This window comes from Phyllostomus hastatus, unplaced genomic scaffold (genome assembly GCF_019186645.2).
Source record: "Phyllostomus hastatus isolate PE091 unplaced genomic scaffold, TTU_PhHast_1.1 phas_scaffold_182, whole genome shotgun sequence".
In the NCBI taxonomy this organism is placed as follows: domain Eukaryota; kingdom Metazoa; phylum Chordata; class Mammalia; order Chiroptera; family Phyllostomidae; genus Phyllostomus; species Phyllostomus hastatus.
Window position 1 is genome coordinate 15,354,697 of NW_025334013.1, and position 20,736 is coordinate 15,375,432.

A 20,736-nucleotide genomic window follows, 5' to 3' on the forward strand; every position below is an offset into this window, starting at 1 on the left:
TTCACAATGGGATGCAATGGATTCTGGGGCCCCCGGGCCCTCATGCTCTCTCCACGCCCCTGCCACAAGCTCAGACGGGCATCCCACAGCCCTTAGAAATGGAGCAGGCAGTCCTGGGAGCCGCAGTGGGCTCAGCAAGTCACCAGGAACCGGGAACCCACTCTCTCCTGTGAGGGGCTCCAGGCCTGGAGCCCAGGGAACACCTGGCAGCTGGGGTGAGACCCCGAGGCCTCAGCCAGGCCCCCCAAGGCTGCCTCCCAGGACCCGTGGCAACAAAGAGCATGTGAGTTTGGCCAGAGTGCGACGGAAAATGCAGATGCCTGTGAGGACTGGGCAAGTCAAGTAAACGAGGCACGTGGGATGGGTGGAGACGGGCAGACCAGAGACACCGCTCCTTGCTAGAGGGGTAGGTAGCGTCTGGACCAGCTGACTGGTGCTCTGACGGGGGCGGGCCCAGTGTTGCTAGAGCTTCCAGCTGACCAGGAGAGACCATAAACCTGCTGTTACACGAAATCTCCCATATTTTGTATGTTGGCAATTAACTCAAATACCAAACAACAACAAAGCCAAACTGATCACTCGGTAGGATGTGCCCCGCCCAGGGGCTGGTGGGTTGTAATCTCCAAGTTCAAAACTTCATTATCTGGGGAGTTGTGCAATAGCAGCCACCAAGCACTGGCCAGTGGCTGCCCCTCAGGAGGGAGGTGCTCTCCAGGTGGGGGCCGGAAGGCTCGGCCTCAGCCCTGGAGGAAATGCCGCCCTTGCTGCGGAGGCCGCCGAAGATGGCAGAGCAGGGAGACAAACTGGGGGCTGACGGATTCAGAGCGATCTCTACAGGCAGGAGGGCGGCGGATGGACCCAGAGACCGCAGGCTGACCTGACAGCAGTGGAGGCTCAGGGGATCGGGGCGCCTCAGTCAACCCCAAACCTGGAGGGGGCCGGTGGGGCCGCACGAGAGCTGGTGCGAAACCTCAGGCCCCGTGAGGATCGTCCCTGGCAAACAAAGTCCCGTTTCTGAGTCACACTCTGTACCCGAGCGTTCACAGGTGCTCTTGTGGCCTGGCAGGACGAGGGCGGAGTTCACAGCAGGCTGGGGTTCCAGGATGGGCCCCTGCTGCCTGCAGGCTGGTGGCCTCCCTACAGTCACACTCCCCTCCCTGCACCCCAGGCCGCAGCACCCCCATGGCGGTGCCCTCACGGGTGTGGTGCTGGCCGAACAAGGCGTGTGCACGCTCCCCACCCACACGGGTCACTGCCATGCTGACTGGACCTGCTACCCCACCTCATTCATTCCAAGGGGGGCAGGCGGGTCGTCCTCACCGCAGAGACCAGGGCATGGGGGCCAGGACGGTGCGTCGTGGCTGGGACACAGAGCCAGGGCAGCAGAGCCCCAGAACTAGGGACAACAGACGGGACCACCGAGGCTTCGGGGTGGGGCCCACGCGAAGCGCGTCGTCCAGGACGTCAGTCGGGTCCCCAGAGCACAGGCTCCCGCCAGGTGGTGCTCCACCTTCACGGAGGCAGCGTTTCGGGAGGAGGGGTTTTAACAGCACGTGGGGAGCTGCTCCCGTGCTGCCAGGCAGGGGCACAGGGAAGCCGAGGCAGCTCCACGTGCGTGGCAGGGGTGCCAGAAAGTCTGGGTGCCCTGGGGCCTGTGCCCTCCCCCTGGGGCAGGAGGGCACTTCCTGTACCCGAGCAAAGAAGATGGGCCTGCAGAAGGGACCTCCTTCATCTGGCCGTCCACGGTGGGAGCGGGGTGGGCATCTCCTGCCATGCCTCAGTTTCCCCTCTGCACAGGCTGCTCCCTGAAGCCCCTCTAGCTCTGGAAGTCCCTGACTTAAGACCGCAAGGATCGGCAGCCGGCCGGAGAGGGGCCCCAAGGGAAGAAGGTGGGGGGTTGCTTGCTCCGGGGCTCAGCCACCACCGCCTGCAGCTGTTCCCGGGGTTTCTCTAGCATTCTCTGGCTCCCACACTCTGGAGCCACAGCCCAGGCGCAGCCGGGCCAGGAACGCTTTCCTGCCCTCTGGGGGCTCGGCCCGGAGCCTCCCCGCAAGGAGGCCCCCTTCTCCTGGCGTTGAGCCCGCAGCCCCTCTGCAGCCTGAGAGCGGCAGCAGCAGCGGGAGCGGCTCGGAACAGCAGCCCCACTTCCCGGGTGCTTCCTCCGCGCCGCGCCGGGGTCTCGGCGGGGGACACCCACGGCCACGTTTCACCCTGCACTGTCCCGCGTGCAAGGCCGTCCTCTGGCCCTGCTTCACAGGTGAGTAAGCTACGGCGTGGAGACGGCCAGTGACACAACTGAGGTCACACAGAAAGCGCCTGGCGCCTTTCTCTGCCTGGAGCCCGTCCCACAGGGCAGCAGCCTGGGTTTTGAAAACCTGGGGCTCCAGACAATGGGTATTGGGGCCCAGCCCAGGCCCAGGGTCCCTGCAGGCCCCGGAGGGCGGGCCTGGGGATAGGATGGCAGGGTCCGAGGGGACCTGGTCAGGGCCCTGCCCCGCTCTGCAGCGCAGCGCTCTGACCCACCCGGCCCCTCTCCTCTTCCGGGCCCCTCCCAGGCCTGTAGGATGCTTAGCATACTGTCAACCCCCCCCACCCCCCACCCCCGCCACCCCTGAGAGTGAGGAGAGCTGAGGACAGACCCCAAGTGTTTAAAAATACAGTATTTTGGCCCTGGCTGTTGGGGCTCAGTGGATTAAGTGCCAGCCTGCAGAGCACAGGGTCGCTGGTTCGATTCCCAGTCAGGGCACAGGCCTGGGTTGCGTTCCAGGTCCCCAGTGATGGGGCGTGTGAGAGGCAACCACACATTGATGTTTCTATCCCTCTTTCTCCCTCCCTTCCCCTCTCTCTAAAACTAAACAAAACATTTAACAAAAATACAGCATTTTACGGGGAGGATGGGGAGAACCCTGGCCCATGGGACCTGGCTTAGCCTGCCCGTCAGCCCCCAGCAGCTGGGCTCAGACCCCTGGCGGCCCCTCCAGCGTCACCAAGCCCTGCGCCAGGTGGCTCATGCACATTGTATGCACGGGCCACAACCCTGTGAGAGGCTGTTACGGTCACCCCTTTTTTACAGATAGGAAGGGGGGGTATGTGGTCACGGTCAAACAGAGAGGGGCTGGCACTCTGCATGGAGCCTGGCTGCTAAGGTCCTGACTTCCTCAGACCTCCGTGAGAGAGGAGCCGGGCCGCCCGGCGAGGAGGTCTGACTGGCAGGAAGGCAGCTCAGTGTCCGGCCTCAGCTGGGTGGAGGGGCCAGGCGGCAGCAGGGTCAGAGAGGAGGGTGCGGAGGAGCTAGGCAGGGCCACAGGAACAGAGTTGTCTGGGGAACAATGTGGGCCCCAATTACGGGGCCCCTCGCCCATATGAAGCCACTCAGCTGCCTCCCCGGCTGCCCGGCGCGGCTCTGGTGCGGCCACAACCCAGACACAGCAGCCACTGTCTGCCCAGCCGTGGGGTGGGGCACCCGGGCCCTAGGCCCGCTCTGCGGCCTGTCAGGAGATTTACACCCGACTCTTAACAACCGCGTGGAATCGCGGGCGGGTGCTGGGCCCGGGGTGGTCTGCCGTGAATCGGCCCCCTGTGAGCAGATGAAAGCCGGTCGGGGGCTGGCGGGGGGCCAGCGGGCAGGGAGGCAAGCAGCTCCTTCCCAGGGCTGCAACTGGGGCTTCCAGCGGCCTGGGCTTGATTAGGGGAACCAGGGAGGTCTGAGGTTAACCCCTTCCCTCCTGCTGGGTGCACGCCCCTGGGGATCGTGGGGGGCCAGGAGTGGGTGGCTCTCCTCCCCTGGAGCACCCCTCTGCCCACACCTGGAGCTGGGGACAAAGCTGTGGTGACTGCAGAACCCTCAAGGCCCCACTGCCGGTGGAGGGTTGCTTTTCCTCCAGCAGCCACAAGGGCTGTTTGCTCCCTGCCCTCAGGGCCCTGCTCAGATGTCACCTCTTCAGGAGGTCTGCCCTGTCTCCCACCCTTGCCATGTCCCTTCCCCTACACTGTGGCCCCTTACCCCCAGCTTTGCTTTTTCTCATAGCACTTCACATGACCTGAAACGGACTAGCTAATCATTTGTTCATTTTGTTTATTCCACAATAGTTACCAAGCACCTACTAAGTGCTCAAGACCGTGTCCTGGGGTCCGTGCCAGTGCCTGGCAAGGCAGAGGGAAGAGCCTCCGCCCCGCAGAGTGTATCCAACAGTGGGGAAGAGGAGAAAGGAATAGAATAACTGAGTGAACCGGAGAGCCTCTCAGACGGTACTAAGTGCTTCAGGTAAAATTAAAGCTGGGAAGTGTAAGAGGAAGTGGGGGCACTCCTGTGGGCCTGCGAGTTGAAACAGGTGGTCAGGAAAGGGCTCACCACAGGGTCGGTCTGAGGAAAGACTCCGGGGAGGGATGGAGGGCGCCGTCGTCTGGGGGCGTCTGGGGAGGAGTGTTCCAGGGGAGGGGAGGGCAGTGCAAAGGCCCTGAGGCAGATCTCAGACCAGCCAGGAGCCCGGGGTGGGGTGGGTGAGGAGGAGGTGGTTGACAGGAAGAGAGAGGAGCAAAGGCACAGGTCAAGAGGAGCCTTGTTGCCATGGTGACCACAGAGCTGTTTAGCCTCTCTCTCCACCCCTGTGTGTGAGACCCGGGAAGGCGAGAGCCCATCGGTCGGATTCACTGACGTGCCCCCGGCTTCTAGAACAGTGCCTAACACATGGTAGGTGCCTAGGAAAATATTTGTTGAAATCACTCCTTGTACATTCTTGGGAAGGGCCTCAGGCCAGAGGGCAGGGCTGCCCCGCCTCTGCCTCAGGCCGGATTAAGAGCCTGGGTCCTACCCTTTCAGGTATCATCACCTGCTAGGCCTGGGAGACGTGGGGTGAACAGACCCCACGCTGAGGTCCACGACAGAGTCGCCAGGCCCTGTGCTGCCCCCTGCCCAGCACCTGGATCCCGCTCAGCCACCTGCCTTGTCACTAGCCCCCAGTGACTGTGAGGGACGCCAGCCTCGAGAACCTCAGAAACCGAGGCCACACAGGCAGGAAGCCACCAAGCCAGCCTTCAAACCCGGCTGGCCACCTGGCTGCGGGTCGGGCATGCTCTGCAGGGCACCGGAGGGGAACAACCCAGCCACAGAACCCACAGCGGCCTCGGGGATCTGCAGGCTCCACTGCTGGGCTCCCTGGACCAGCCCCCACTCCCACCCCACCCCACCCCACAAAAGGCTCTGCCCTCACACGGGGCTGGAGGTTACAAACCAGGAAAAAGAGCCAGAAAGAAAATCCTATGATAATCCATGAGGGTTCTTGGACACTTCCTGCAGGCTGGGCAGCTGTATGTTGGTTTAATGCTCACAAGAACTCCCCGGAGAAGATGCTAATATCATCCCCATTTTACAGATGAGCACACAGAGGTGAGAAGGCCCTTCCAAGTGGCTCATTTTCCTGAGCCCCAGGCAGGAGCCCTGGGGGCACCGGAGCTCGCCTTCGCCTTTGGACTCGGGCTTCGCCTCCTGGCCTGTCTCCTCCTGGGGCTGCTAAGGATCAGTTGACAGAGACTCTGAATGGGGCCTGGCACTCCGAGAGGGCCCGACGACCAGCAGCGGTTAGGCTGACCTCTTATCTCTTACAGGTAGGGAAACTGAGGCCCTGAAAGGGGGTGGGTGTGTCTAAGGTCACAGGCCAAAGGCCAGGCTGGTACTGGAACCCAGGGTGCTAGGGAGACCAGCCCTGAGGGCAGGGTGGGTTGGGGGTGGGGCAGGCAGGTCCTCAGGACCCGAGACCTGGAGAGCCACCCGCCTTCCGCTGCTGCTCTTTTCCAAAAACGAGCTTCCGCTAAGCTTTCGTTTGAATGAGTCACTTTAAAAACACTGAGCTGGTGGGTGCCGAGGCCCAGAGAGGGATGCCATCTGCCTCAGGTCACGCAGCAAGCCTGGCCTCTGATTCGGGCTTATCTCCAGGCCCAGCTTTCCCTTCCTCTTGCTGCCTCTTCCGGTGCCACCCCTCCCCCTCTAGCTCGCTGCAAGAAGGGGTTGCCTCAGGTCTGAGAGACCTCGAGCAAGAAGAGCAGGCAGCGGGGTTAAGTGGGAGCCAAGTCTCCCCCCTCATCCAGGGGCCTCCGTGGGGGCCCAGTGGGCAACTCTGGGCTGGACGGGCTGGACATGGAGGGCTCTGGGCACAGCCTGGCCCCTGGGAACTTTCCTGCCAGGCTCCAATCCTCCCCTCCCCCGGCTCACACGCCTCTCCGCACGGGGCGGGGGGGGGGTTGGTGCTCACTGCTTTGTGGAGCGGCCCCTATGTGCTGTATCATCATACTGAGCCTAACTGTGGCTCCCGTGCATCTTGATTCTGCCCCTGGAGACTCAGAGTAGAATATCACCTCCTTCAACAGAAACTTACACCTCTATTGCCATGTCCTCAGGTTCTCAGCAGCCACCTGAATGGTGGTGGTGGTAGTGGGAGCCCAGGGGGATGGCCAGGTACCAGGGGTAACAGAACACCACCATCCAGTGACTCACAAGGAGCCTCCCTCTGCTGCAGCCAGAGACTACCCACCTGTGGGCACTGGCTGCCAGGCCTGCAGGGTGGGTGGTCTCCCCCTTCGTGGAGGAGGCAGCTGAGGTCCTGAGAGATCAGCAGCTTGCCCAAGGCAGGCAAGCTGGCTCGGAACCTGCTCTGCACAGTGGCCTACGGCTCACAACGGCTTCCCAGCCATCAGCACCTTGAGACTGCGGGCATCCCTGACCCAGTTCATGGATGACAAAACTGAGGCCAAAAAGGAGACGTGACTTGTCCAGGGCTTTGAAGCCCAAGGCCAAGGCATGGACACACCCATTTCCAATCCTGGCAGGAATCTGACCAGAATGGGAGCTGACTGCCCTAGGGCCTGACAAGCACGTGCAGGAGCTCAGGGCAGGCTGAGGGAGGCAGCCCTGAGAGGCCCGGACGGAGCACTTCCAGAGCCACCGGGCCCAGCCCTGAGCCTCTCCCAGTAGCCAGATATTGCAGCGGGCCCAGGAACTGGACAGATGGGCAGCCAGGCCTGCCCGATTCCCAAGAAGGGTCAGGCCTGGGTGGTCTCACTGACCCTGTCCTGGCAGAGTCGTTCTCCTGTTCTGAGCCTCCTGGGCACTGGCAGAGACCACAAGCTTGTCCTGCCCCAGGCAGGCTCCATCCGGAATCAGGATCAAAGGCTGCCTCTGGGACCCTGGACGCCGCCCCCTCCCCCCGCCCAGCTAAGACAGTGTGAGGCCCCAGCCAGGATCTCAATGTCCCCAGGCCTGGATTCTCTCCTCACTGGAATTGGGCGACTCCTTGGCTCTGGCTGTCACGAGGATCCCACATGAGACAGATGATAAATGTGAGAGGTTTTCTGAACTGCAAGGGGCCACAGTTACAAAGAAAGAGAAGGACAGGGCAGCTCTTGATACACCAGGCGAACATGCGCGAGCGAGGGTCAGTCCGGACCAGAGCTCCGCTCAGAGCTCAGGACGCAGGCAGTGCGGAGATGGCCCTCTGGTTCTTCGTCTCACTCACTCACTCACTCACTCGTTCATCCAGGGAGCACCGGCCTCTGGCACCCCCCAACCTGACTCGGCGAACTCCTCCGGCAGGCAGAAGCAATTAAACACCAGCTCTCTCTGATGCTAAAATGCAAAACCAGGGCTCCCTACACTTAGTAGGTGCTCAGTGAACACCTGCAGAATCAAATCTGCATTCCTGCTAGTGAGAGTGTGGGTCCTGGGGTGCAAGTGCCCGGGCTCTGTGAGACCCGAGGAAGTCCCATCATACCAGGATTCAAAGAAAGACCTTCCGAGGAGGGGTCTGGCCTCCCGCAGCCACTGGCAGAGGCAGCTGGGGTGGAATAGGGCAGGCACACCTGGTCCAACCTCCAGCCCCAAAATACACTCCTTCTCTCCCTCTCTCTCTTCAGCCTTTTCCGGACGCTTCCTTCCCTTAATGATGCAAGACCCATACCCCCCAGCAGGCCCCCAAAGGCAGTCTCCCGCAGAGAGGGGCTCAGCTGATCCTGCTCGCTCCCTGCCCCGGCCTCCTCACTGGCCTCTGCAAGTTTCGGCCAAGCAGAGAGGGTCTGGGGCTTTGCCCGCAGACACACAGTGAGTGGAGGTGCAGGGCTGCGGACTGCAACCTTCCACAGGGGTGCTTCCAGGACCCGGTGCCACCTGTCTGACCTCGGTGGCTGCCCTTTCCCCTCTGGGCCCTCTTTCCCCAACCCGGGGGACTCAGCGGCTCTGGCACTTACGTCTGGGCTCCCGGGGTCCGTCCACAGTCACCTTGATGGCTCGGTGGTAGGTGGCCACTTGGGTGGGGTTGGTGAACACGGTGATGGTCAGTGTGAAACTCTTCCCTGCAGGGAGTGAGGGAAAAGCAGGAGGTTGGTGCCTGGAGCCATTCAAAACACACTGGTCTCCCATCTTCTCTGCCTCCCCAAGAAGCCCCTAACCTTCTAGAAGGGGTAGGTCTCTGTCCTTGGAACCTGGGGAGAAGATGGGGTTCTGGGTCAAGTTCCAGCTGCTGGGGTTGGCATTCAAGGCTCCAGCAGGGCAAGCACCAACTTCATTACCCCCACCTCCCCCGCTGCTCTGGCTTCTTTCCTCCCTGTTTCTTGTCCCTTTTCTGCTGTTCTTCTATCCAGAGACCTTGCAATTCGGGGATGAGGAGCAAGGATGGGTATATATTTTTTCCTCAAAGTAATTGGTGATCTTTACAGAAAAATTTGAGAACATAAAAGATATAAAGAAGAAGAAAACACCCATAGTTCCACGAGCCAGAGATAAACCTTGTTGCTATCTGGGCGTTCTCCCCTCTGATCCTTCTTAGGGGTGTGTGTATGCAAAGAGTTGCAGTGATTCTAATATACACATTTTTGTGCCCTGCTTTTTTTCACTTCACATCACATCATAAGCACTTTCCCGTGTCGTTAAAAGTTCTTCATAAACTTCACTTTTAATGGCTGCAAAATATTTCGGCCCACAGGAGCCTCGTCTTCTATTTATCCATCTCCTTCCTCTCGGGCAGTGAGGTGGCTGCTAGTTTCTCATTGGCGTGTGCGGCCGGGGCTGGCGAGGGGCTGATTGGGAGCTGCAGACGTTTCATTTGTAGACACAACTGTTATTTCCAGAACTCTGTTCTATTTTTAAATAGACACTTGGCTCCAAAGCCTCCATTCAAAATTCCTGAGAGGGGAAAAAACTTTTAAAATAATAATAATGTATTTTTTGCCATTCGAAATAAAATGAAACGACCTTCTGTTTATAAAAATCTTTGTCCACACCTCTGCATATTTCCTGAGCACAGATTCTAAGAGGCGGCGAGTGACCTCACCGCGTCAGAGGGTGGGGACGCCCTGAGGGGCGCTGGTCTCTCTGGCAAGGTGACGCTGGGAGGGAGGGTCTGGCGCAAGGCCGCAGGGCCGCCGAGGTGGAAGGTCTTTTATTCAAACTCTCCTGACTGAACTTGCCTTTCTTCTGTTCCCAGTGAGAAGGAAACTGTTTGTATGTTTATCGTCAGCCCTAATGCAACCCAGATCATGGCTGCGAGCTCTCTGATCCTGCCCTACTGAGGGTTTGGCGCCCTTCAGACAGCACTCGACGACGTGAGCCTGGCCGACACCGTCCACCTCCTGCTCGTGGCCGCCGGCGTCCCAGTGCGCTGGTCCTCACGGTCCGCTGTCTGCCTCTGCTCTGCGTGCTCAGTCCTGCCCCAGCTCCTGATTCCTCCTCTCATTTTCATGTTTGCGCAGGTTCCCCGTGTAACGGGCAGAGGAAGGTTTACCTCTGACAGGCTGTGTCCTCTCCCCTTCTGCAGTGAATTCTTTGACTCTGCTGGCTCGAAGGGCAGGATCTCCCCTCCGAGGGCAAGCCCAGGTTCCCCAGCGCCTTCCCTGGGGCGAGAGCACCCGCTCCCACCGACCGCTCTCTGTTCTCACGAGAGCCTCCGACAAATGTAATCGGAAGGTGTGGGGGAGCTCTGCTGACCCCCAAGTCCAGCTCGGGCTCCGGTCTGAGCTGCCTGTCCCTGGACCCCAGTTACAGGCTTGGGGACTGACTCCCTGAGGGCAGAGGCCATTGGCTCAGAGCACCTGTGTCCCCCAGGGCTGGCTCGGGGTGGGCACCGGAGTGGGGGGCTGCCCAACTGGGCCGCTCTGCTGTCCCCACTTCACAGGTGGGAGACCACCACTCGGGGTGGGGCTGATGGCACAGTCCTCTCTGTGTGGTTCTTTCTGGGTGCTTGTGGGTCCAGGGGTCAGGCGAAAGCCCCAGCCCCTGGAACAGGGGACTCCAGAACCAAAGCAAACCAGCCGGGCTGCCGGGGCCACACCGAGGAGCCCAGGGCTCCGAGATGCCAGGGCCGGGGAGGACGGTCCTCCAGCTCAGGTGGGACCGGCACGGAAAGGACGGGGCCTCTCCGGAAGGTTTTCCTGAGCCAGCCGGCTGGAGGCGAGGGCGCGGGTGCCAGAATTCACGCCTGCCCCTGGAGTCCTGGGCCCGAGGGACAGACGTGGCCCCGCTCTCTCAGACCACAGGGACACTTCCCATGGCTTCTGGACACAGGCCGTGCAGATGGGCTGAGGGAACCCTGGGCAGGTGGGCTCGGGCTCCCTGCCCACCCCCTCCAGGGGCCCCTCCTCCTGCTTTCCCTCACTCTGAGGTCCTTTCCCTCCCGGACACCCCTGCCCTCCACCAGTCGGGCACACTCTGGGGGCCGCAGGGCCGCTCTGTCCCGCACCTCCTCGGTGCCGCAGGGCACTGAGCCACGGGGAGTTCAGGTGGACGGCAGCAGAGCGGAGGGCAGCCGGAGGGCAGCCAGGCCGGATGGGCCCTGACCACTCCAAGTGCTCCTGTTTGTCACCTCAGCCCCCTCAGGTCTCCACTGAAAGGCGAGGTCCCCCAGTCACTTTATCGAAAGTGGGGGGTTTTTAACTTGGTATCGCTGGCCTCCTCTTAGAGCTGAGTATGACCCTGAACTGGGATAGGACAAACGAAACAAAGTGGCAATTGTACTGTCCCTAACCTCCAAATGAGATTTAGCATCTCTCTGGAGTATGGACATAGGCAACAAGCCACAGAGCATTGCAGAAGTCCCCGCGACCTTGTCACAGCAGACGTCACACGGAGTTACAGCTCGCATTACGGGCATCGCAGATTTCTCCAAATACCTCTTCTGCCCGTCACAGCTTCAAAGTCATGGTCGTCATCAGCCCCGCTGCTGGACCTCACGGTTTAATGTGCTAACAAAGCAGCACATTTATCACAATTTAAAAGACATCTCGCTAACTATGTTTTCACATAATTGGTTTTCATTGTAATCCTTTGTGTTTTGTTTTGTTCCCTAAAACGCATTATTCTGAGACTGTCAGAGGGGTCCGTGGGGTGAAAAAAGATTAAGAGCCTCAATCAGAAGCATCATAGACCCCCCACTCCCACTCTCCTTGCTTGAATTTCCCCTAAGCGCTTATTATGTCTAATAATTCATCAGCTTATTTATTTTGTTTGGTTTCTCTCTATTAGACCGTAAGCTCCTTGGGGGCCGGCCTTTCTGTGTTGTTTCCTGCTGTTTCCCCAGCCTCTGGAGGGTCTCCGGTACACAGTATGTGCTCAGTAAATGTTCACTAAATGAATTAGTAACAGAGATTACCGCTCCCATTTTATAGGCGAGAAAACTGAGACATGGCACAAGGAGTTGTCCAGGTTAACCGGCACCCAGGCAGGGCTCACCCAGAAAGGGGAGAGTGTGCCGGGGCCAGTCCCTCCACACAGACGCTAAGGACCCGCTGCGTGACCCAGTGGCACAGCACAGGACACTCCTGGGGTCACCAGCTCTCCTCCACAGCTGCCTCCCAGTTTCCAGGCCTGGCACTACCCCTCCTGGGTACTCCCAGACGGGAGGGAGGGGGAGGAGAGGGAGAGAGAGGCTGGGACCGGGAGCAGAGTGGGAGGGCGGAGCAGGTGGCAGGTGCCACTGGAGGCAGGGACCCCATGAACCAGGGGTGAGGAAAAGCTGTCTTCCTGAGTGCCCCTTGCCCCTCTCAGTGGCCTGGCAGCAAACCCGTCCACCATCTCTCTCCTCCTCTTGGAGGAGGAAGCCACGAAGACAAAGGAGGTGGACAGCTTTGCGCAGGGCCCCCGGGAAAATGTGCAAGCAGCCGGGAGTCTAGGAACTGCAGACCCAGGCACTCCGAGGGCTGGCCCTGCTTGGGGGACGAGAAGTGCTAGTCTGGAAAGAGCTGCGCCTCGGGGCTCTGAGTGGCCCCAGACGGTCCCGAAGGACCCGGGGCCCTGGATCACGCAGCAAGCACAGCTGGGTCTGGCAGTGCGACCCTGGGCAAGTCCCTGTCCCTCTCAGCCAGGGTTCCCATGTGGGATGTCCCAACCATGGGGCTCCTGGATAGCGGGAGGGGACACGTCTCAGGGAACCTCTGGGTTTTCTTAACACTGGCTAAGAAGCCGTCTATCCCCTCCCCACCAGTGGTCCCCCTAAGCCTGCAAGCCACGCGTCACCCCAAATCTCTCTCCACCTACTACTTTTTTTTTTAAACCACTTATCGACAGTTCGGGAGCCCCTGCCCTTCCCACTTTTGCCTAGGCCCATGACCGCCTCCTGGAGGGGACTCTGGGGATTTGTAGTTCGTGGTCCTCAAGAGAGGGGTGTGGGGGCAATGCCAGTGTCCAGCACCGCACAGGGCAGTGAGGTATTCATTCTGCCTGTGTGTGAAAAATTTGCTCATAAAGACTCTCTGAGCTAAGAACCTAACTAAATTTTGCATAAAGCAAGGCACATTTCTTTTTTTTTTTTTTGCATACTTTTCATGTCTATTGAATTTTCCAGGAGGAAAGACAGGTTTTAAAAAATGTTTGTTAAGACCTTTGCCAGGAATTGTTCCCAACTCCAGAAAACCGCGTCGCCGGCAGCAGTGCCGCGGTCCCACTCCGAGGCGCGGACACCTCGCCGGCTGGGCTCGCTGCGGCTGTCACCCGGCTTCTGCCCACCAAACAGTGTGGTCTCACCCAACATTTGCATATTCAAATAGGTATTTTATTATAAATTACTTCCCCCCCTCTTCCATTAGACCTAAGAATTATACCGACTTTGAAACTGCACATAAGCGGACAGGCTAGGTTATCTACGCATTTCACTGTGGGATAGTAAAAGGTGCATTTCAATTTAGGAAGGGAGCAGTGTGTAGGCGGGGGGGACCTTGGCCTTAATCACTGCAGGAGACACCAGTGACTCGGTTTCCTTCCCTTCCTTTTCTTGTTTTGCACCCTGGGGCTAACCCTGAGCTCTGGGCGGTGGTATGTGTCTGTCTTTCAGAGAAAGGCACCACCATCCTGGAGCTGGGACTGAACCAAGGAACAAAGACCAGGGGAGCACGCAGATGTTCCCACCCGGCTTCTCAGTCCTGGCGGAAGTCAGAGAGCCAGGGAAAAGCGCCGGCTCCCAGTGCCAACCTGTCCCTGCTCCCGGAGCGGCCCAGCCCGTGTCAATCACTGACTTGTTCTCTCGGCGGGAATTTCCCAATGGGCAGGCCGGGCGCACCCCATGCGCCGCTGCTTGCCACAGGACCCCTCCGCCCTCCTCCTCACCGCTGCCCGCCTCCACTTCTCCCACTCACCAACTCACACCTTCTGGGTTTCCCCCACCCCCGCCCAAACCGCACCAGAATCAGAGAATCAGTGACAGTCACCACTCAAAAGGACTTCAAAGATCTCCTCTAGTCCCAGGCATCTGAAGTAACAAAATCTCTAACACGCATCCAGCTCTCGGTATATGCCAACTGAGACACCTGTACCAAGTTCCTTAATCCTCACAAAATCCCACGAGGTCACCATCATTATAATCCCCATTTTACAGATGAGGAAACTGAGGCACAGGGAGATTAAGCCATTTGCTCAGCGACATCCAGCAAGTCACTGGTGGAGCTGGGCACTGAAATCCAGGTCAGCCGGTTTTAGAGCCGCTGAGGCCTGAAAGCTGCGTCAAGTTCTGTGGGCATCAGAACCCCCACTGAGGCCTCTTGCTGCCGCCCAGGACCACTGAGGCTGGCGAGGGGAACTCGGCCTCCTGCATCTACTCTCCGGAGCCACACTCCGGCCTCGGTGAGCCGTGCCCGCTCCACGAGTGTGCCGTCCAACAGCGCTCTGGCCGCCCACCGCCCTCCAGGCAGGCCCTACGGGGTGGGTGCAGGTCTGTGGGCACAAATGCCGCAAGGAAATCACGTTCGGCAGCAGGATGGCCAGGTAAGGTCTCAGGGAGGTCAGAGAACCATCGTCCCTTCTATGTCGCACCCCCTAGAAGAGGCGGATACGGCGCCACATTCCTGGTGCCGTGCAGGCCTCTGGGGACAGATCTTTCCCTCTGCCTGCCTCCCAAGGGGCTGGCGCTACGGAGGGCCCGCCTCACTGCCACCACTCCTGGGCTGGCAGACGGGGCCACCACCCCGCAGTCGAGCGGCACTCGAGCAAGCCACCGCCAACCAGTGGCAGCTAGGGACTCTCCATTCAGGGCTGGGGCTGGGATTAAGTTGCAAGAGGCTTGAGATATTGGGGATGACAAAAGGAGCTCGGAGACTAATTAGGAGCAGCAATGAAAGCTTAATTCATAAAAGCAAACATTTTCCATCCATCAACCTGCAACCAGTTACGGGCAACGTTTGAAAGAAATCTGTGCGTGGGGAAGGGAGCCAACAGGAACAGGAAATGTCTGAAAGAATGTAAACTATTTCAGTTTCATAAAAAGTAACAAGTAAACAGTTATTACATGCAAATAATGCCCTGGTTTTAATTAATGCTGAAAAGTCAAAATATGTTTGACATTTGTATGTATACATTGAATGGCTGAAGGGGGGAAAATGGTGCCCAGATGCCCACTTCTGAGCAGGGCTGGCGGCGTGGTTGGAACTAAAACCTCGATAAGGTCCTGTTTGTTGGTGTTGAAAAGCACAATTCTGCCTCGGCCTCTGTTGAGACTAGGGGCAGAGGGAACCTGGCTTACTTTCTTAACAGAGCTGGCCCCGCAGGCCAGGTGCTTGGGAAGGGCACTCCCCTGTTTTCAGCAGGATGGTCTTAAAGGGCCAGCGAGCCCCCAGTGACCCATTTCTGCAGGGCAGGGTTTCTAGGGCTTCTCAGCCTGAAGTGGTGAGGTGATGGGTTTCAGGTCCTAGCAGCCCCTCCTCCTCCACAGCCCCTGGCGGCAGCCACAGCGAGTCTGGTCCTACCTTCCTTCGTGCTGCCCGAGGGGGATTTCCTTCGTGCTGCCCGAGGGGGATCGTACAGGCAGGCACATTGGCCTTGACCGTGGGGTGAGAGGTGGCAGCCTTCGAGCCGCACTTTCCAGCATTCGGCATCCTGTGCTGGTTGTTTCTTTTCTAAACCACGCTAAGGCTCGGAAGGGCTGGGGAAACTGTGGCTTTGGGAGACCACAGCTGTGGAGAGGCAGCCTCTGCCTGTGGGGAGAGTCTGCCCCCATGGGGAGAGGAGCTGGGGCTCTTGGGCCCCGCAGACCGAGGATGTGTTCTCCAAACCACCTGCCGAACAACGTGCGAGGCCCCTTTCGGAGCCTGCTAATCTTCTCCCAGCATCTCTTGTGAGAGCGGGGCACTGAATCAGGAGAGGGGCGGCACAGCAGGTTCAGGAATTAGTAAACCCCAGAAACTAGGAGAAAATTGTGGGGTTTTTTTTGTTGTTGTTGTTTTGGAAAGAGACCCTAACATTCTTCACATCCTCAAAGGGGTCTGTGAAGAATGTTGTTTTAGACAGAACTGGACCTGTTTCTGGGGTCCCCATGTGGACCCCAGGGCCCCCTTCTCAGCTTCCTTCCCCCCAACCTTTGCAGCCGCCAGTGCAGGGCGGGCGCGGTCTCCCTTCCACTCACCTCGCCCACTGCGGCCCACGAAGCGAAGGTCGTTGAACCTGGCCACTTGGTTCTTCATGACGGCCGAGGCGTTGCGCAGTTCGGCGGAGTAGTTCTCATCATTGCCTGCCATCACGGTCACGACCGTTCCATCTGGCACCTCCCCCAGCGCCACCACCTGAGGGCACGGGGCAGAGGGGCAGGTCAGAAAGGCAGGGGGAGGCAAAGGAAGGGGGGAGGGCTGGGTCGGGCAGCTCCCCTAGGTCCCAGGCGCACTGCGGATTTCTCAAGTGCAGGGTGGAGAAAAGGCTTAAAAACAATAGAGACCTTCCTCCAAACACGACAAAAACAAAAACATCTCTGCCTCTCATACCCAAATCCTCGACAACTTGGTCAAGCCATGCCCTGCGGAATTATCCTTTTAATTCAATTAAATCTAAGCGAGAACTGGGGACGAGCTCAGTCATGATGTTGAGTGCAGTTTCCTTCTTCCCTTTGCTTGAGCAAAAAAAAAAAAAAAAAAAGGGAATCAATATTGCCTCTAGCAAAGTAAAAATAATATCAACAACAATAAAAATGGGACTCAATGCAAAAGCCGTTTGGGGTATGAAATTGGGCCATGAAATGTGGCCCAGGCCCAGTTTATCGGCTTCTGCATAGCCTGAATTCGTTATGCAGGCAGAATGCAAAATGCAAAACAAACCGGCATTTGGAGAGGGTTTGTGCAGAAAACCCTTTTAAAGTGGGAGAGGAGCTTTTGAGAGCAGGAGGACGCACCTGCTGGGGACTGCGGGACGCGGGAGGAGAGGCCCCCCCGGGAGAGTGTCCCCCAACCCTCGCCCCAAGGAGCACGGAGAGGCGGATGCCTTCTGCAGAGGAATCAGACTGCACACGCAGTCACAGCCATTTAAACGTGGCCACCGCGTGTAGGGACTAGGGATCCAGATGGTAAAAATTTCAAGGAGAAAATGTTTGGGGTCTGATTAAAAAGGCCAGATTTCCTGTCAACATCCTGTCTTCTTTTAATTTCAAAGATTCCTTTTAAGCTCCAAGTGACAGTAAAACCTCCGATCGGAGGATTAAAGTCACACGGGCCTCCCCAGCACCCCCTCCTCCCCAAGGAGGTTTTCCCCACTGGTATTTTAAGATGTCACCCGGGAGACCTCAAAGAGCCACTCATCCTTTTTTCCAATTCGGAGTCGTCTTAATGGGAGCAAGGATGGACTCAGCGGCCAGAAGCCGCCGTTTCCAGCCACCTCGGGCACCGCCACCCCCAGCCGCTAGCCCTTCCGGCCCTGCTCTTTCTCACGGCAGCTGCGAGAGGTTTAGGGGAAAACCAAGGCGTTTTCGTTTCATCTCGCTGCCCCCTTAAAAAAATGAAAATGAAACAGTCGCCTACTCCTTGGCAGAGAGAAAAAGATCTTCTGAATGACTGGGGGCTGGCAGGGGGTGAGAGCGCCCCCAGTCCTCGCCTGACATTTGGGATCCCAGCCGCAGCCGTTTAGGGACAGTCTCTGATCGGGGCCCACAGTCGCCCGATGCAAGGTTTCTGAAGCCCGAGTTCGAGGGTGTGAGCAGGAAGTGTTTCCGAAGCGGTGCGGGAGGAGGGGTGCCGGCAGTGGAGGGCAGGCCCTATCCTCCCTCCGCACCCCCCTCCGCGGTCCTCGCCCTGGTCCCCGGCTCCTCTTCGCCCCTGCCCGCGGCTGTGTCCGTGGGATCCGGGTTGGAGGGAAGCCCGACTCGCCCGTTTCCATATCAAGGTTTCTCCGCAGGGCTTCCCGAAGGTGGAGAAGGGGGCAAGCCGCCTACAATCACCCGTGCGGGGTGTATTCAAGAGGGGACGCCGAAGAAGTCTCCGGGCGGAACCCCCAGCCAGACCGAGAGAGCCCTCGGCCCAGTGGCCTGGGTCTCGCTGCGGGGTCGCAGGCACCTCCCCTCCCCTCCGTTGCCCAGCCCGGGCTCCGGCAGCTGAGACGCCCGGAGCCCCGGGGCCGGCGCTCTCCCTCCCCGGGCCCCGGACTCACCTTAAAGGCGACAGGCAGCGTCTTGTTGCAGCGCCAGTGCGAGGGCAGCACAGAGCAGAGGAAGTTGGGGCTGTCCGTGCGCACCAGCTCGCCCGCGTGGTCCGCCAGCACGTCCACCATCGAGCGCGCCTCGGGCCGGGTGCGCCCTCCGGGCCCCACGGCCGCCGGTGCGCTCAGCGTCCCGCTGTTCTCGCCCATCTTGCCGCCGCCGCCGCCGCCGCCGCCGCCGCAGGGGAAGGCCGTGGAGGGAGGTGTGAAGCGGCGGCTGGTGCTCGGGTCTACAGGAATACGCATAACAGCGGCCGTCAGGGCGCCGGACGGGCGGCGGCGGCGGCGCGGCTCCCTCGGGGGCAGCCGGCGCGGGCGCCTCCTCGGCCGCCGCTGCCGCGAGAAGCGGGGAAGCAGAAGCGGCCGAGCCGGGACCTCAGCTCGCAGGGGGCGGCGCCCGGGGACGCCCCGCCGGGGTCCTCCCGCGGCGCGGCCTCGCAGCCCCGACGGCCGCGCGCTGCCCGCCGGCTAGTCCCGCCGCATTCTGGGCGCGCGGCCCGAGTGCGGCCACCCCTCGCGGCCGTCCCGGTGGCTCCGGCCGTGGCGCGGCCCGCGCGGACTGTGCCGCCGCCGTCTTCCGCCCCCGCAGCCCGCTCGCGGCAGCCCCACCAACTGCGCGGCCGCAGCCCCAAAACAAATCCTCGAGAATCAAGCGGCGGCGCAGCGGCCGCCCGCGCGCGGGGTTAGTACCCCGGGGCCCGCGGGGCGGGGCCGCCCGAGCGACGCGCTGCGCAGCCAATCGGAGCCCCCATCGCGGGCACCTCGGCAGCGCTCGCGGGGGGGCGGCGGGGGGGACCGGGGACCGCCGAAGGCCGCCCCACCCGGAGGGGCGGAAGGCTTCGCCGCGCGGAGGACACCCGGGGCTGGGTACCCCCGCGCGGCAGCCCAGGGCTCCGCAAGGGTTCCGCGGAGCCGGGGCCGGGGCTAAAAATGTGTTTGAAACGTCCGAGTCCTACAGAAGGCTCGTTTGCCGCCGGCTCCGGGGCCGCGCCTCCCTTTCTCTCCCCCTTCCCCGCCGCCTGCGGTCGGGCCTCCCCATCTCCAGCTGCTTTCGGCCTGCACTGCCTGCACCCTCACCGGGGAGCCTCAGGCGTCCCGAGGCGGGTGACAGCGCGCGGGGAGCTGCCCAGAGAGGCTTCTCACTGCCCCGCCCGGAAATTAGTTTGACCCAAGAGCCTCCGCCGCACAAGAGAGGACGAGCGCGCCAGCAGCCTCTGCAGCTCCCAGCCTGGTGCGGCTTCGGTCCCGGCCTCGGAGGCCCGGGTGCCAAGCCGGGGACAAAAAGAAGGGTGTCCCCCACGGGCCCGCATCCGTCTTGGGGGCAACTAACCCCGTTTCTCTTGACCCTCCCCTCAAAACAACGGTCAGAATCGCGCGGGCCTCGCGGCGTCGTTCTTCGTTGTGGAGGCCTGTGGCTTCTTGTAAAACACGGTGGAGCCCGAAAAACGCGAGTGCTTTTCCCCGATCCCTGCTCCACCCCCCGGCCCCGTGCTTGTAACCACGGTCCCGTATTGTGGAAGAGGACGCCGGTTCGTAGCGAGAAGAAAACTGTGCGGAGAAGGGGACTGGCCGCAAAGCTAAGGGCCCCGGCTTCCAAAGGAGGAAATTTTCTTCCTCCACGTGGGTGCAAACCGGCTCCCGAAGGTCCAAGCCCACGTCTTCCCCGGCGGTGCGCTCGGGCTGCGCCGCAGGAATGCAGACGGCTCTGCCGAGGCAGGGTCTGCTCGCTGGCCCCGGATCCTCGCTCCCAGTCCCGGCAGCGCGACCAACCACTCCTGGGGCTTCACGTCAAACAACCCCTTCCTCTCCTGCACCCTAGGCCAGGCAGGCGGGCCTAGGGAACGGCTATGGAGAAGAGGGGAGTAGGAAAAGACCAAACCCCATCCACTCTGGATTAGCGCCCCGGACGCGTCCCCTGGCGTCTGGGGAACGAACTCTTGCGGAGTGATCCCGCCACTCTGGAGACCGGGTTGCGTATTAGTTGTTCCCGTCCCTTTACAGGTGCGAAACGACGAATTCCACGGCTCGAGAGCAAAGGCGCATAGGATCCGATGAGGACTGCAGGATCGCGCCCTGGGTCTGACCTCGGCCCAGCGCGCGCCATTTCGTCGTGGGCAAACGAAATCAAGCCCGGCGTGTGCTGCAGAGCAGATGGGACCTGGCCCAACCTCGCGCCCAGGGAGACCTGGTCCCTACCCCTCTCGGAGCCGCCCATCAGCTGCTCGGCCCATTTCGAAAGCGGGGACTGCGAGGGCCCCTTGCCGGACTTTGTGTGGAGTCTACCTACACCAAGGCCCGCGCTCTCGGGAGCGCTGGCCCTAGCCGCGGAACCAGGAGAAGGCGAGGGACCCGGACCTTAAGGTGTCCGACCCCTGGGAGCTTCCCAACGAAAGGCCCACCGCGTCGTAGCCAGGTAGGGCCCGGGGCCTGGGAGGGCGGGCCCCGCGTGCTACCCTGGAGCGGCTGTGGGGCCAGGACCCCCGGCGTGGGGGGGGGGTTGTATATTCGATTCGTTTAATGGTTTCGGTTTACATCCGTGCCATTACTTGCCCCTCCGCCTGATTTCTCCCTCTCATCCGACAGCGGGTTCACAAACGGGTTTCCTGAGAACGGGGCTCATGTGCGCCTGGCACGGCACCGGGCTTGGCACCAGCCCTCGGGAGGGCACTCGCAGAAAGTGGCGTCGGAACTAGAGGACTTGGGCTGCTGGCGCTTGGGTCTCCAGCCCGAGGTCACCTGGGGCCGACGGAGCCTGAGCAGTTCCGGGAGCCACCGCTAGTTGGCGCCTGCACCCTGCCAGCGGCGGAGTTGCCCCTGCA

At 60.5% G+C, this 20,736-nt stretch overlaps 1 protein-coding gene across 1 annotated transcript in view; it reads right to left on the reverse strand.

Annotated features, from left to right (window-relative positions):
- The window catches only part of RUNX3 (RUNX family transcription factor 3), a 61,649-nt gene that overhangs the window by 9,444 nt on the left and 31,469 nt on the right, over positions 1 to 20,736 (reverse strand). The window contains exons 2-4 of the mRNA XM_045859891.1: positions 17,870 to 18,147; positions 15,867 to 16,023; positions 8,236 to 8,340 (exon numbers count right to left, since the gene is read on the reverse strand). Of these exons, the coding sequence (XP_045715847.1) occupies positions 8,236 to 8,340; positions 15,867 to 16,023; positions 17,870 to 18,147 (540 nt within the window). The remainder of the gene's footprint in view (positions 1 to 8,235; positions 8,341 to 15,866; positions 16,024 to 17,869; positions 18,148 to 20,736) is intronic.